The 15,721-nt window shown below is 48.3% G+C and overlaps 1 protein-coding gene across 1 annotated transcript; it reads right to left on the bottom strand.

Annotated features, from left to right (window-relative positions):
* Positions 1-11,267: 11,267 nt before the first annotated feature.
* LOC149248470 (uncharacterized) lies at positions 11,268-11,746 on the bottom strand. The gene is made up of 2 exons (XM_089456051.1): positions 11,657-11,746; positions 11,268-11,576 (listed from the first exon to the last, which is right to left on the bottom strand). The coding sequence occupies exons 1-2, from the start codon at positions 11,715-11,717 to the stop codon at positions 11,296-11,298; spliced, it is 342 nt and encodes a 113-aa protein (XP_089312177.1). The 5' UTR covers positions 11,718-11,746; the 3' UTR covers positions 11,268-11,295.
* Between the last annotated feature and the right edge of the window lie 3,975 nt (positions 11,747-15,721).

Raw genomic sequence — 15,721 nt, 5'->3', positions numbered from 1 at the left:
ATAATAAGTGGCGAAGCAAGATGAGCTCGACAAAATTGTTAGTGCCAGAACCTACTTGTTACACAGTAATTTATCACTGCCTTCCTGTCAGTCGCCCTGCTGTGTCCAAGAAGTCACAATCACTAAGTGTTTGATCCCTGAACTGGCTTAAAACCCATTTTTCCAAAGTTTTGTGCATCAGCGCGTCTGTTCCTAAAATAACCGCGATGACCAGCGCCCCACAGTGTATTTCGTGCGCTGCCATCGCGGAAGAACATCACTTTTCCGCGATGACGCACAGCGCGGCTTTCGCGTGTCCTTCCGCGCTGACATGACTTGTTCAGTTATTGTTATGTGCCGACAGCGCGGCAGTCTCCATATAATCCGCGCTGATCCAGTTTGGGCGAATTTGTTCAAACAACCAGCCTTCCAGATCTCTCCAGGCTTGGTTGTTAGCTTTGTGAATATCGACTCCCTTCTGTGGCATGTCTGTTCGACCCTTTGCAACTACTCCCCTTGAAGATAAGCTCATCCTTCCACCTTTTTAGGAGACTCATTCTCCTATATAAACTTCCACCATTACCATGAGCAGCTGGTTAGAAACTAGCTAGACTTAGCTTGGATTGTACAGAGCTTGTAGTGCTCAGATTGCTGCTATAGGTGTGGTGTGTTAGGAGTGGAAGTGATTGATTGCTTTGGGAAGTTTGTTTGTGACATTTGTGTGAGAGAGAGAGAGTTGTTTGTCTTGGGAGAATCATCCTCAAAGGTGAATGCTTGAGATACATGCTGACTGATCCCTCCTGAGGAGTTTACCGACGTCAGAACATTTGGTTGTACTCTTCTCTATTCTGATTAATAATAGATGACTGCTATTATTGTTCCATTCTCGTTTGTTTATGCAATGGATAAATGTGAATTATGTCTTTTCTGACTGGCATATAGTTACTTTTACTAGATTTCACGCTTGCGTTTGCCTTCTCTTCGTGTGTGCAGGTGTCCGTTCGCGGGGATCGCGGAGGACTGTGACCAGCTGAAGCGAAGGAGCGAAGGAAACATCTCTTCGTCACACGACAGCGCAGGAATCCAAGTAGGTGCTCTTTACTTCTTGTTTAATTGTAACTAGGAACATGCGTGGCAGCATTGTGTGATTGTTGCTAGACCCCTATTGGGCTAGTAGGGATCGCCTCTATCCGTAGAGGGGATTTACCTTCTCAACAATTTGGCGACTCCACTGGGGAGAAGCCTTTTTGTCTCTTGAGTCCACTTTTGTGTTTGGCTTTGATTGATCTCTTTGTGGGTTTTTGGGATTGTCTTTTGTTGCTTATGAACTTTCTGGGTGTTTCTGGAAAGCGTCTTTATTATTAAAAAGCTCCTGCCTTTGGTTTGGGAAGTTTTTATTTTGGCTTTCCTTGTTTTTTGCTCCCAGCGCGTTTTATTTCGGAACAGTCGCGCTGACATCGCGACTCTGTTCTTTTGGTTTTCTCTTCATCGCGCCTGTACGTCTAACAGCCGCGCTGACCTCGTTTTCAAGGGCAGCGCGCTTTATTCGTGTTCTTCCGCGCTGACATCGCGCCCCCTCTTCTTTGCGATTTCGGTCATCACGTCTGTGTGCCTTATATCCGCGCTGACCTCGTTTGTCCTAGGGCAGCGCGCTTTTTCCCTGACTTTCCGCGCTGACGTCGCAAAGTTGCTGAAGGCCTCCCCCTGTCAGCGCCAAGTTGCTGAAGGCTACCCGCGCTGAACCTGAAAAACTCTTTTTTGTCCAAATTGACCTCCTGAACCTCTTGCTGTGACTTTCCCTTCTTCTCCCCACTTGTCTGATGACTTGTTTTTCACTCTCTGAACTTTGAACTGTTTGATTACGGAGCTCAACTCCATAGGGTTTCGTTTTGCTTGGTTTTAAGTTTGCAAACAACTTCCCTTCTAGCTGCTTGGTTCATGTTTTCATCCTTACTTTTGCGATTACTGGATTGTGTTTGGGTCTCTAATTGACTGGTTGCGACTCTGGTCCGTCGGATGTTTTCTTTTCTCTATTTGATTTCACGCTCTGAACCCTAGGACATCTAGTGGCCGTGTGTGTGTCAAGCCTCCCGTGAGGATCCCTGTTTGCTTGATTGACCAGCTCGTTCTAGACTCGCTTTTCGCATTTTTTCAGTGATTGTCAGAGTGTATTGGTTTGTGCTTCCAAGTGGTCTTTTTCGCTTCCTCCTTGCTTGCGATCCTTGCTTGTTTTGCAGAGCTTAGATCACATAGCTCGTGCATTGCCTTGTTTCCCTTTGATTTCGAGACTTTGGTTGAGTGTTTTCGGGAACTTCGTGTGCTCTCATTAAGTAGTTTACTTGGTGTTCAAGTTCCTCCAAATTCCTTTAGGTGTTTTATGTCACTAAAAGAAAACGAATTAGTAGCTTACTTTAAAATTCAAAAAGGAAAAGAACATTTCATTGATTTCCATTTTCAAAAGAAAAGTTTCCTTTCCTCGCTTTAGTTGCATTTAGCTGCTTGTTTGTTTGTATTCGTTTTGTTTAAAAAATTCTTTGCTCTCTCGTAGCTAGAATTCATCGAACGAAACGAAATTCTTTTGCATATAGATTGCATCTAAGTAATTGTGAGCGAACATACGATAGAGCTTGAAATCGAAACTTAATCTCAAGATCAACTATAAAATGAACCAAATGAATCTAAAAACGCATTGGAACTAAACGCAAATATTTAGAGGTCTAGGTTAGAGACGTGTTCCGGCGTCTTAAAACATAGTCACTGTTGTTTCACATTAGGTTGGGTGATTCCTCCTTCTGTGACTCGATAGTGGTCTAATACGGACTGCGCTCCCACGTACCGTCGAGTATATAGGGAGACCCCACTAGGCTTTTATCCTTTATCCATAGGAAGCCGAGTCGGCCGCCCTACAATTCGCAATGCAGTGAACACAGCATTCACGAAGATTGACCACCCGTACCCTAAAAAGTATTCTGTGGTTTTGCGAAGAGTTTGGCACACCCTCTACCTAGAGTTCCAGAGCAGTCACTTTTGATCCTTTTCGGACTCCCTAAACGAAAAGGTGCCTGTGAGCGTCTTGTCACTTCGTGCTCATTAAACATTCGAAGGAGACTGGAGTCATCTTTGTCCTTTTCTCGACTCCTGAAATATGAAAAGGTCAAGTTTGGTCCTTGCGTCTTAAAAATTAATTTGGCCACGATAACATCTCCTTTTTTAGGTCTTGTGTGCGATAGTTTTGAGTAGGCTTTTATCGATAGTTTCCTTTAAGAGTTCTAAGGGGTCTGGTCATCCTGGCTGACCCATCAACTCCCGGTATAAGTGACCAAGGTTCTCAATCCTCTGTTGCTCCCGAGGTACCAGTTGAAGGCGGTACTCTTCCCATTGTTCCGAGTATCCAGCCTATTAACGTACGGTCCCCAGGCAACCCAGATTACTTGGAGGATTGGAATCCCGTCTGGGAAGAAGATTGGGATACCCCCCAAACCCCCCGTACCCCTTTAGGTATGTCATCTCCAATGGAGGGGGCAGCTTCCAGCACGGGTGAGACACCCGCAGTCACAGACATCGAGACACCCGCGGTCACAGACATTGAGACCCGATCCCGTCTTCATCTCCCCTCCCTCCACGATATCAATCGCTAAGGGATAGGTATGATGCTAGAACAACTTCTACCACTATATGGGATCCTACTCTCGCTGCCTCGATCGGCCCTTTTGTTTCGCAACCTCTTTTCCCACCCCTCACGTCAGAACTCAACCCGCCCGTCACCTCAGTTCCCGCTCAACCTACTGTTTGTGTAGCACGTTCGACTCCGGTCGTCAGTGCTGTACCGATTCCCTCGTCTGAAGTTCCTCAAGCTGGTTCTTTTGTTGGAGGCATTCCAGGATCAGGACCGTATGATGCTTATGGGGAACCTATAACAGACCCAGATTACGATGGTCCTGTTTTCTTCTTCGATGCAAATGGTGAGTTCCTTGAGGAAATCTCAGGTCTCCCTCGTCACCCTTTCGAAGAGAACGAGGAATCTTTGAATGTCATGTATGACCACACTACTAAGTACTTTGGAAACTGAGACCCTCCTCGGCAGCCCATAGGACCACCCAATCAGGACCCGTCATTCTACGTGCAGCCCCCTCAAGGGCAACCATTATATGGCCTGCCTGACCCAGGACAATCTAGGCACCCACAAGGTCAACCTTACCAGGAACAACCTATGGACATGGGAGGTCCGCCATACCCATATCAGAATCAACCTACTGGGCAGCCAGAGCAACCGTCTTTTCAAGACCAACTTGGTTTCCAGCCAGGGTACCCCTCTGGACAAACTGGCTCAGTTTACAATCCCTCAAATCAACCAGCCGTCCAGCAAGGGTATCCTTATGGCCAGGGTGGACAACCCTATGTTCAACAGGGCCCACCTACCCCTCGAAACGCAAATCCTTCTGGGCAAGGGGGGCAACCCTCTGCCCAGCCTATATACCCAAGAGGGCAGCCTGCCGTACAGCAAGCCCAACCCTCTTCCCAACCCGGTTACAGTGGGGGACAAACGGCCAACCGTCTATACAGCCAAATCAACCCGGGGTCTACCCTCACCGTCAACCTGGACAAGCTGGCCAGCCTCGGCGTCAACCAGCTATCCAACCAATTCGACCACCCGTTCCGCGAAGACAACCCTTGGTGGCACATGGACAACCTGGCGTTCAGCAAGGCTATCCTGCTGGCCAACCAGGTCCATCTCGAATCCGACCAAGTCAACCTTCGGGACGTGTAGTCCAACCTCAACCGGTTCAAGGACAATACTCTGGGCCTCAGACTCAAACAGGTTATCAACCTCCATATCAAACGCAGCCTGCCTACAGGCTCCGTATGCGACCCAGCAGTCACATGGCTACCAGCAACCCCAGGGGCAAAATCAGTATGCTCCTTACCAAAATTATCAGCGACCACAGGTCACTCCTATCAAAATTATCAATATGGTCAACCTGGCGGGCAAGCTGCTAATTCATGGGGAGCTGGGGGGCAAACACAGGGACAAGTCGTCCGCACACGGACAAAACCCCTACGGACAAAATTCTTATGCGGCCGGTCCTTTTGCCCGGCAGGTCCGTCTGGACAAAGTTCGTGGGGGCAACCCCAACCATACAACATGGGTGGAACCCTAATACCGCCTCGACCCTCAGCCACAGATGTCCTTCAACCGCAGCTACCATTTTTGGCTACGTTGGAACTACCCGATGTGTCCAAGTTAACAAACGATCCTATTTTGCATAACTCATGGTGGCCACCGGTTCCGACCAAAATACCAGGTGACTGTCCAAAGTTCGACGGCAAAGCCGGAGAGGATCCTCAAGCCCACGTAATGACATATCACCTTTGGTGTTCATCTAACTCATGGCTTGATGATTCTATCCGACTGCGCCTCTTCTAGAGGACCCTCACTGGTTCAGCCGCAAAATGGTACATCGAACTTCATCGCGGTATGTTTTCAGACTTTAACTCGTTGGCTATGGCCTTTCTTACTCATTTTCAGTTACCATTCGGTACGAGACTGGGACCCATTTGCTCACGTCTCTCTAAAACAGGATACGGCAACGCACATCTCTGATCATATACATGAATGGAGAAGGCGCCGTCGTTTGATTAAATTTTGGATTCCCGATCAACTCCTGACCGACTGGATTACCACGTCCTTTGTTCCTAAAATTGCCAAAGATATTGCAATTGGGGGCGTGTGTAACTGAAGAGCAAGCGATTGCGCGAGCTCAATACCTTGACTTAGTATATTCTCAGTTAGGTACTTTGTATGACTATTTGCCAGATGCCGAGGCACGGACAAACCAAAGCTCCACCGAAAACCGTCTGTGGATGAGTTATTGGCTCCGTGAATTCACCAAGTAGAAATCAACCGCAAACTCTGGGAAGCAGAACAAAACGCCTCTAACGAGAATGCTTCTCAGAGCCCATCTATTCCTGGGAATACTCCGAGGTAAATGCCGTTCAGTCCACCGCGGCAGACAAATCTCGAAAGGCAAAAAGAAAGGAAAGGCCAAAGAAAAATCCGGACAACCTAAGCAGAATCCTCCTAAACCTCACCGAGGACGAGCCAAGCGGAAGCCTAAGTATCCCTGCCTCATTTGCGAGGAGGATCACTACACCAAGGACTGCCCCAGGCGGTCCGAGGTTAGTCGGCTTTTAAAAGGTGCTTCAGGGTCCCCCGCTGTGCTTAAAGAGCCTTTCCCATCCCAGCAGACGCATCAGGTGGCAGACCCTTCTCAATCCTCTTCCTCGTTCGGTTCTCAAGTATTTCATGGCAGGAACCATCCCGTCCACGTCACGACTCGAACGAAAGAATATCCATCTTCAGCCGGGAAGGAGCCGGAGGTCCCCTCCAGCGCTCCCGCGTCTAGTTTCTGGCCCTCTTCACATTGAACGGCCCAGCACCGAGACGATCCCCGACCCCCTCCCAAAGGTGTACTCAGGAAGTCATTCTTATAACCCCAATGCTCGTGCGCTCAGCATTATAGCATTGTCGAGGACTTAGCTCAGGCTCCGTCTGCTATGTCCGCGTTAGAAGTCCTCCAGAGCTGCCCCTCCCAGAGGAAGTCCTGCTATCAGCAATTGGTGGCATCGAACCCGGCAGATTCGGATCTCATTTCTTTCGACCTCGAAGGTTTCACGCAGAGATTACCTCATCAGGGTGGCCTTCCTTATACAAGTTCTCATCAAAGGCAAGACGATTCACCGTACTGTCATTGATGAAGGAGCCTCAACCTGCATCATGTCGGTTGCTTGTTGGAAGGCTATTGGTTCGCCTGCTCTGAGCCAGTCTCCCACCACCCTAGAGGCGTTCGATGGAAGAGAATCTCGTCCACTTGGTATCCTCCCGCGTTTACCTATCTCTTTAGAAGGGAAAACTGTAGAAGTCGAGGTTGAAGTCGTTGACGCTAACCTCACTTACAACCTCCTTCTAGGACGAAGCTGGACTTATGCCATGCAAGCCGTGGCTTCCTCCTTATTCCGTGTCGTTCGTTTCCCCATCAAGGAAAAATCGTCACGGTGGACCAGCTGTCCTTTTTTGCTTCCTCTTCTGAAGGGAATGTACCATTCGTGGAGCATACCTTCAAATCGCTCGAGAGTGTGGGTGCCGGATTATTTAAAGATCCCTCCTTGATGGGAGTCTTTCCCCTCCCACCTCCAAATCTCGCCTCCGTTAACATGATCACGACGCATTCTGATCCATGGGTTCTCCCTCCCGTGAATCAAGAAGACTCCTGGGGCGAGATGATGCCGTTGAGCCCAGCCGAGCTCAACTACATCGAAATAGTTGCTGCATCGGCTTCAACCTCCGGACCTGCTATTCCAGGCAGCGTTCCCGATTCACCTCAAACCTTCCCTGGTTGGGAGAGAAGGCCACCTCGGACCCCCTGAAGGAATCATTCCCATCCGACGAGGCTATTATCGAGACTATGTCTCCCGAAGAGCTCCCTTGGTTAGATCACCACCATCGCTCTTCGTTCCTCCCTCCTCATTCGGAAATGGCCACGTGTCTCGGAAAGTTTGCTTCATGTCTCCCACATATCCCTCTCCAAACACCTATCCAGTTATATCAAGTGTCTTCGGAAGGGAACATGGGTAACATTACGCAGACTTTGGCTATCGACATCTCTGTCAAAACAGGGGTTGTCGAAAATATTCATATTGGAGTCACATGTACTCCTGAGGAAATTCAAATCTACACAGATCTATTTCGTGAATTTCGTGATGTTTTCGCATGGTCTTACGAAGAAATGCCCGGCATTGACCCCAGTATCGTGGAGCACGAAATCCCTACCTATCCTGGGGCTAAGCCTGTTCGTCAGCGTTTACGCCCGGTGCACCCTCGAAAGGCTGCAGCCATCAAGGCCGAAGTTGAAAAGCTTTTTCGAGCTGGTTTCATTTATGCCATTCCCCTCACGGAATGGGTATCTAATATAGTTCCTGTCAATAAAAAACAGGGCACTATTCGGGTTTGTGTTGACTATCGCGATATCAATCGCGCCTGTCCAAAAGATAACTTTCCTACGCCTTTTATTGATCAGCTTATCGATGATTGCGCAGGAAGCGAAATTTATTCGTTCATGGACGGCTTTTCTGGTTACAACCAGATCAACATAGCCCCCGCAGACCAGAACAAGACTGCTTTCATTTGTCCTTGGGGCACCTTCGCTTACAAGAAGCTACCTTTCGGTCTTAAAAATGCCGGCGCCACTTTCCAGCGTGCGATGTCGTATGCTTTTCATGATATCCGAAACATCGTACAGCCTTACCTGGATGACCTACCCGCTCATTCAGCTAAACGTCAAGACCATCCATCTCATTTACGCGAAATCTTCCTTCGCTGTCGACACTACCGTATTCGACTCAATCCGCATAAGTGTGTCTTCTGCGTGGAATCTGGCCGACTACTCGGGTTTATCGTCTCCGAGAGGGCATCCGTTTGGATCCCCTTAAAGTCGAGGCCATTGTGAATCTTCCTCCCCCTGCCACTCTACAGCAATTACAAAGCTTGCAGGGAAAAGCCAATTTTCTCAGACGATTCATCCCAAATTATGCCGAGGTGGCCAAGGGTTTCACGCGATTACTAAAGCGAGACACGCCCTTTCATTGGGACGCTATCGCTCAGCAATCTTTTGAGCGTCTTAAAGACCTTCTGGTCTCAGCTCCGCTCCTAAGACCTCCAAATTACCACCGTGACTACACCCTTTATCTGGCCGCTGCCGATACCACCATCGGCATGGTTTTAGTGCAAGACGATGACGATGGCTCGGAGCACGTTGTATACTATCTTAGTCGCAACCTCCTTGATACGGAGACTCGCTATGCATATGTCGAAAAGTTGGCATTGGCCGCTGTATGTGCCGTCCAACGTTTCCGTCATTACATCCTGTTGCGCACAACGACCGTGATCTCTGACTGCAACCCCATGACCTATATTTTATCACGTCAGTTGCTGGGGGGCAAATACTCGAAGTGGATCGTAATCCTCCAAGAGTTCGACTTGGAATTTACTGCCGCCAAGTCCAAGAAATCACTGGTCTTTGCTGAACTGCTCTGTTCCTTACCATCTCAATCTGCACCATCTCATTCAGAGGAGCAAATTCCGGATGAAACGCTCTTTCTCATCAGCACTCTCGACCATGGTACGGGGACATCATTGTATATTTACAAACGTCTTCGTTTCGTCCCAATACATCAAAGGAAGCCCGACGACGGATACGTCATCAGGCTCAACCGTATCGCATTTTTGGCGACACCCTGTACCGTACGCCTCGGCGTCGATTCTATTCTTCGCGATGCTTAACTCTCGAGGAAGCTGAGCGAGTCATGAATGACTGCCACTCCGGCGCTTGTGGCGGCCACATGTCCGGATACGCTACCGCTCAAAAGATCCTCCGCGCTGGTTATTTCTGGCCTTCTATATTCAAGGATTGCATCCTTGCTGTACGCGCATGCCATGAATGCCAGGTTTACCACCGGAAGATGCGTGCACCTGTTGCACCACTGCACCCTGTTGTAACCGTAGGTCCATTTGCCAAATGGGGCATCGATTATACGTCCTGTAACCCTCGTTCGGCCGGGGGGGGGCATGGGTACATTATCGTTGCCGTGGATTATTTCACCAAGTGGGCCGAAGCGATGCCTACATTAAACGAAGACGGTCACACAGCGGCGCAGTTTTTATTCAATCATATCATCACTCGCTTCGGAGTCCCTCAGGCTATTGTTACAGATCATGGAAAGCATTTCCGAAATCATATGATGACAGAGTTAACGAGCCAGTTAGGCTTGCGTCAAGATAGTTCGTCACCGTACTATCCTCAATCTAACGGTCAAGTTGAAGCTGTGAACAAAGTTTTGATCACCATGCTTCAACGCACCGTCAATACACACAAGTCGAACTGGCATCTAATGCTTTTCCCAGCCTTGTGGGCCTACGGACTTCTGTGAAGGATGCCACCGGTTTCACCCCGTTTCAACTGGTCTATGGACTGGAGGCTACCCTTCCCGTCGAATGTGAAATTCCTTCATTAAAATTAGCTGTCGAGTTGCTTCCCAACACCACTCCGGTGGAGGAACGGCTTCTTTACCTAGAACGGTTAGACGAGACTCGTCGTTTGGCCTCTCTGGCTATCGAAGCGCAGAAGAAGAGAGTCAAAGCTCACTTCGATCAGAATATTCATCCTCGTTCCTTTGTTGAAGGAGATTTAGTACTGCTCTACGATCAAGCTAAGGATAAGCTGGGGGGCAGGAAAACTCGAATCCATGTGGTTAGGTCCCTACATCGTGAAACGTGTTTTACAAAAGGGCGCATATGAGTTGATTGATTATGAAGGAAATCCTCTTGACAAGCCCCGAAATGGGCTATATCTGAAGAAGTACTATGCATAGCTGCTCACAGTCACTTTGTATATACGTGTGTTTTTGAGTTTTTACTGCATGAGTTTCTTTTGCTTTGGTGTGAAGGCGTGTTTTTGCCCCTTATTATGCTTTCTCTTTCCTGCGCAGATGTCTCGTACTCCTTATGTTGGTTTCGCTGATGGTGCCTGCCGTAGTACTTGTAATTTGTCTTCGGCAGCGTGGGTGATCTACGATCCTCACGGGGAGTTGATAAACCTGCAGGGTGTATGCCTAGGTCGTACCACTAACAACGTTGCCGAGTACAGTGCTGTAATAGAATTACTTGCCGAAGCAGTTGACCTCGGCATCCGAGAGCTAGTGGTGAACCTGGACTCCCAGCTGGTTGTCCATCAACTCAACAGACGATATTCCGTCAGAGACCAGCGCATATTAAGGTTGTACCTACGTGTAAGATTGTTAGAACGGAATTTCGATTACATTACTTATCAGCATATTCCGAGACGATTAAATACGTTGACTGATGCATTGGCAAATCATGTATTAGATAGACATTTGCGAAACAGATAAACATCATACAAGGAAGGAAAGAACAGCATAGTAAGACCATAAGCATATGTAAATAAATCATTTCAAGCATAGTTTGCACGTGTGTGTTTTTAAGCTTGCATTAAACATATAAAATCCATGAGTCGAGTGTCGTGCAAATTCATACATAAGATCACAAATTGTACTGAACAAACGCATAACACAAGATAACACATCATCACATGTAACAACGACTCATCCAAAAATCGGTATGTATATATATATATATATCGTGTGGCGCACTGAGGCGCTCAAAAATAGAAGTACATGTCCCAAAATCTCATACATCTGAGTCATAATGTCTCAAAATAAACAGTGGAAATAAAACCTAGGTGACTAATCGGCTGGATGGTGCTCTCTGTAGTACACAGCCGCTCGTGCCACCCGCCTCAGAAGGCGGTGCACTCTGGGTTCCACACCCACTGTGTGGATCTGATGCTCCACAGGAACCTCCTCAACCCCCTGGAAGTCCGGCACCCCCTCCAGCAACCCCTCAAGGTTGCGAGCCACAATCTCTGGTGTGTTGGCCCCTGGAGGGGCTAAGGCCAAAGCTCCGGCTCCCGGGCCCTCTCTCCGTGCCGTGGCAGCCAGGCCAATCGGTCTAGTAGGCCCCACATCTGCATGACAAGACATTTATTAGGACATGTACATAAAATTTTAAAAAAAATACAAAACTCAAAAGACAAAAGTGTCATACCTGCATCATCCCACTGTTCACCCGGAGGCAGCACCAAGTCAGGATCATTGCGGAAATCCATCCCCGCATATGGCCAATCCTGTACGAAGATCTCCTGTTGGTCCAACCAGTCTCTGAAATATACCCCCCAGCTATGTGGTCGGCCGCCACCCCCACGTGGCATAATCCGAGCCCATCGTGAGGCCCTCGTCTCTCGAGGATCTCTGGGGGCATCCACAGCCATAGACTGCAGTCGCATGGCTGGTACTCGCTCCAGGATGAGCGGGACCAGGATCGATCCATACCCGAACTGCTTCGTCTCTCCGCGACGGCAGTTGCTCAATTGCCTCTTCATATTGTTGCACACTGCAGTGCACCAGTCAAACACGGTAGGCTCGAGGCACTCGAGGGCTAGTAGGAGATGGGTCTTGGATGCCTCGTGGTTCGCCATGCTGCCCGCTGCCCGGGTCACCATGAACAGGATGGTGCGCAGCACTATGTCTCTCACTGTGGGATCGAGCACTTCCCACTCCGCGTTTCACCGCCCCGGGCAAACCTCAGCCATCAAGTCATCCAGGGTACCACCGCTAGGTCGCTGCCCCTCTAAGATGGGCCTCGCACCTCGGCGCGACAACCCAGTCAAGAAAAAGATATCCATATGGTCAAACTCAATGTCGTGACCACGGATGGTGAACTTTTGGTCCACCGGGTTCCATGCCCTGATCAGCAGCTCCAGCAGATCATGTTGGGCCCTCAGACGCGGCGTAAGGAAAGAATTTCATGAATCCACACGCCCGCATGGCGTTGCAGCAATTTACGTCTCCCCAAGCAGCCACATCCTCTACATCGTGAACTCTCTCTTGCCATTGAAAGGCCATGGTGTCCTGCATGAACAATAAAAACCAATCAGAAGTGCTTCCATGTAAAAATTCACGTTCATTTTCAAAAACAAAATTTTTTCCGCGCCAGCGCGGCTGTTTCTAAAACAGCCGCGCTGACAATGGCAGCTCTTTGTAAAAAATGCGAGGTCAGCGCGGAAGAACACGCCTTTTCCGCGCTGACCCGAAGTTGGTTACATTGACTATTTTTCGATCAGCGCGACCCCGTGGGCAATTTCCGCGCTGACCGAGGGCGCACCCATGCAAATAAAAAATGCCCAATTGGGCCTATTCAACCGTTAAAAAACTCCTAAAATGAACCAGAATGCAGGGCAAAGGAATGGGAACCTACCTGGAAGAAGCAGATCTGAAAATGGTCTCCGGATGGGCTGGAAATCGCTCCGTCAACTTTTTGGTTTCTCCACGTTCTTCGCACTCCAAATAGTAAAATGGTAAAAATGACTTATTACCTCCCCCTATTTATAGTAAAAACTCCTAAATTACCATATTTTTTGGGTTTTACCATTTTTAGCCATAAAAACTAGCCTTGGTTCTGTTTTCAAGCATGTTTCAATATGTTTTTACGTATATCGAATGGATTTATGCGGGTAGTGCCCTTGTGCAGGTACAGGTATCGCAGTTTGGTCATGACAGTCCACGATTCATGTGATTCCCAAAGTGTCGTCTCTAAGCTCTTTTCCGACGTTAAACAAGAGAAGATGGCCGAGCTCCCTTTCAGCTCGTTAAAGGGAACGAAAGGCGGTCGTTTTTAAGCTCTTTTTCCGACCGTTAAACCAAAAAAGATCGCCGGGTGTTTGTCGTTTCGCACTCGATATTGGCTCTAAAACGACGTGTCTTCGACCACTTTTTTACTTTTTCCGGTCGGCGACACTATTTATGAAAAGTACTCCTCGGTTGTAATGACCGGGCGGTTCTTTCGAGCACAGTTTTATACTTTTTCGGGCTCGAGAGACACAACTGTACGAAAAAGGACCCCCCTGGAGTCTCCTTTTCCGCATTCTTTTCAGACTCTCGAAACAAGAAAAGAAGCCGAGTTTTTCCTTTGTCAGGCTCGTTAAACACTCAATGACATCGGATATTGTCAACATGACACACACCAAGCATATGTTATCCCCGTCAAGCTTGTCATCCAAAAATAATCGGGGTACCTGCCTGCAAAGGTGGGGAAAATGGAACTTTGATTACAGTCGTCTCGGCAGTACGTCACTCTTGAACATGGCACTCCGCTGTTTCGTGTCTGGGTGGGGTCATCTCATCTCGTTTTCACTAGCCTCCATGGGTTTGGGATATCCTATTTGACCTCTCATCTGTTCATTGCCGTCATCATCCTACCCGCTGCTCATTTGATGTCAAGTACTGCCAAATCCGTTACAGTGCCGTTATATGTTCAAGAGAAGTTGTCCTCTGCCACAATGCAACCTCGTTCGCTATCTCATCACAAATTATTATACCTCTGTCTCGTGTCGATGATGTGGGAATCATCATGGCCCACCTTCGATCAAGGCCACTTCTCGTCGACTTCAACTCATTATCCGAGAAAGTGACTTAGAGACTCCTTCCAGGTGCCTTGGAGCCTGCATGCCTCAATGGCAGGTTCCTCGTGTTCGACGCAAGGTTTACATCATTGACCTACGATCGAATGATTCCGTGGGTGTTCGACACCACTCATTGATTCACACGCTACGGATTGTACCTATAGTACCTTGAGGGCCATTGTCATTATTGGTGGTACCTCTCGCGCGTCTGTTAACGGTTCTCATCATTGGCCGGTAATCAGACGATGTTCATGCATGTTCGACTCCAACCCCTGTATTCACATGTGTGGACTTGTACTCTGTTCGGGTCGAGATGGAGCGCAAGACCCTGGATCCTTGCTCACTGTGGTCCAGGTTGCGATTTTGTGGATAATCATTACATGACTCATTGATGGATGGCTGCGCCCATACCTGAGTCTTCATGGATGGCTGCGACCATACCTTGTCATTATTATGGTCTCTTTAGCTGGGTGGCTGCGTCCATACCATAGACCAGTCTCGCATGTCTTTTGGATGGCTGCGCCCATGCCTAGACTGCATGTATGTGATTGTCAGAGATTTTTCGGTACTTCCTGGTGGTGTTCCAGTTCGGCGTGTGTTGTAAAGCATTTCACCTCCCACTCTCTCGGTCTTCATGCTTTAGGGGGCATCTGTTACACAGTAATTTATCACTGCCTTCCTGTCAGTCGCCCTGCTGTGTCCAAGAAGTCACAATCACTAAGTGTTTGATCCCTGAACTGGCTTAAACCCATTTTTCCAAAGTTTGTGCATCAGCGCGTCTGTTCCTAAAATAACCGCGATGACCAGCGCCCCACAGTGTATTTCGTGCGCTGCCATCGCGGAAGAACATCACTTTTCCGCGATGACGCACAGCGCGGCTTTCGCGTGTCCTTCCGCGCTGACATGACTTGTTCAGTTATTGTTATGTGCTGACAGCGCGGCAGTCTCATATAATCCGCGCTGATCCAGTTTGGGCGAATTTGTTCAAACAACCAGCCTTCCAGATCTCTCCAGGCTTGGTTGTTAGCTTTGTGAATGTCGACTCCCTTCTATGGCATGTCTGTTCGACCCTTTGCAACTACTCCCTTGAAGATAAGCTCATCCTTCCACCTTTTTAGGAGACTCCTTCTCCTATATAAACTTCCACCATTACCATGAGCAGCTGGTTAGAAAATAGCTAGACTTAGCTTGGATTGTACAGAGCTTGTATGTATTGCTCAGATTGCTGCTATAGGTGTGGTGTGTTAGGAGTGGAAGTGATTGATTGCTTTGGGAAGTTTGTTTGTGACATTTGTGTGAGAGAGAGAGAGTTGTTTGTCTTGGGAGAATCATCCTCAAAGGTGAATGCTTGAGATACATGCTGACTGATCCCTCCTGAGGAGTTTACCGACGTCAGAACATTTGGTTGTACTTTCTCTATTCTGATTAATAATAGATGACTGCTATTATTGTTCCATTCTCGTTTGTTTATGCAATGGATAAATGTGAATTATGTCTTTTCTGACTGGCATATAGTTACTTTTACTAGATTTCACGCTTGCGTTTGCCTTCTCTTCGTGTGTGCAGGTGTCCGTTCGCGGGGATCGCGGGAGGACTGTGACCAGCTGAAGCGAAGGAGCGGAGGGAAACATTCTTCGTCACACGACAGCGCA

Source organism: Pinus tabuliformis, chromosome 7 (genome assembly GCF_031772625.1).
Source record: "Pinus tabuliformis cultivar Carrire ecotype Pingquan chromosome 7, CPIR1, whole genome shotgun sequence".
NCBI lineage: Eukaryota > Viridiplantae > Streptophyta > Pinopsida > Pinales > Pinaceae > Pinus > Pinus tabuliformis.
Note: the sequence above shows the minus strand (reverse complement) of the source record. Positions and strands in the feature narration are given on the sequence as shown.

Coding starts and splice junctions, on each gene's coding strand:
- LOC149248470 (XM_089456051.1), bottom strand. CDS start 11,717: ATGGATTTCCGCAATGATCCTGACTTGGTGCTGCCTCCGGGTGAACAG. Junction 11,577..11,656: donor TGAACAGTGGGATGATGCAG/GTATGACACTTT, acceptor CTTGTCATGCAG/ATGTGGGGCCTACTAGACCG.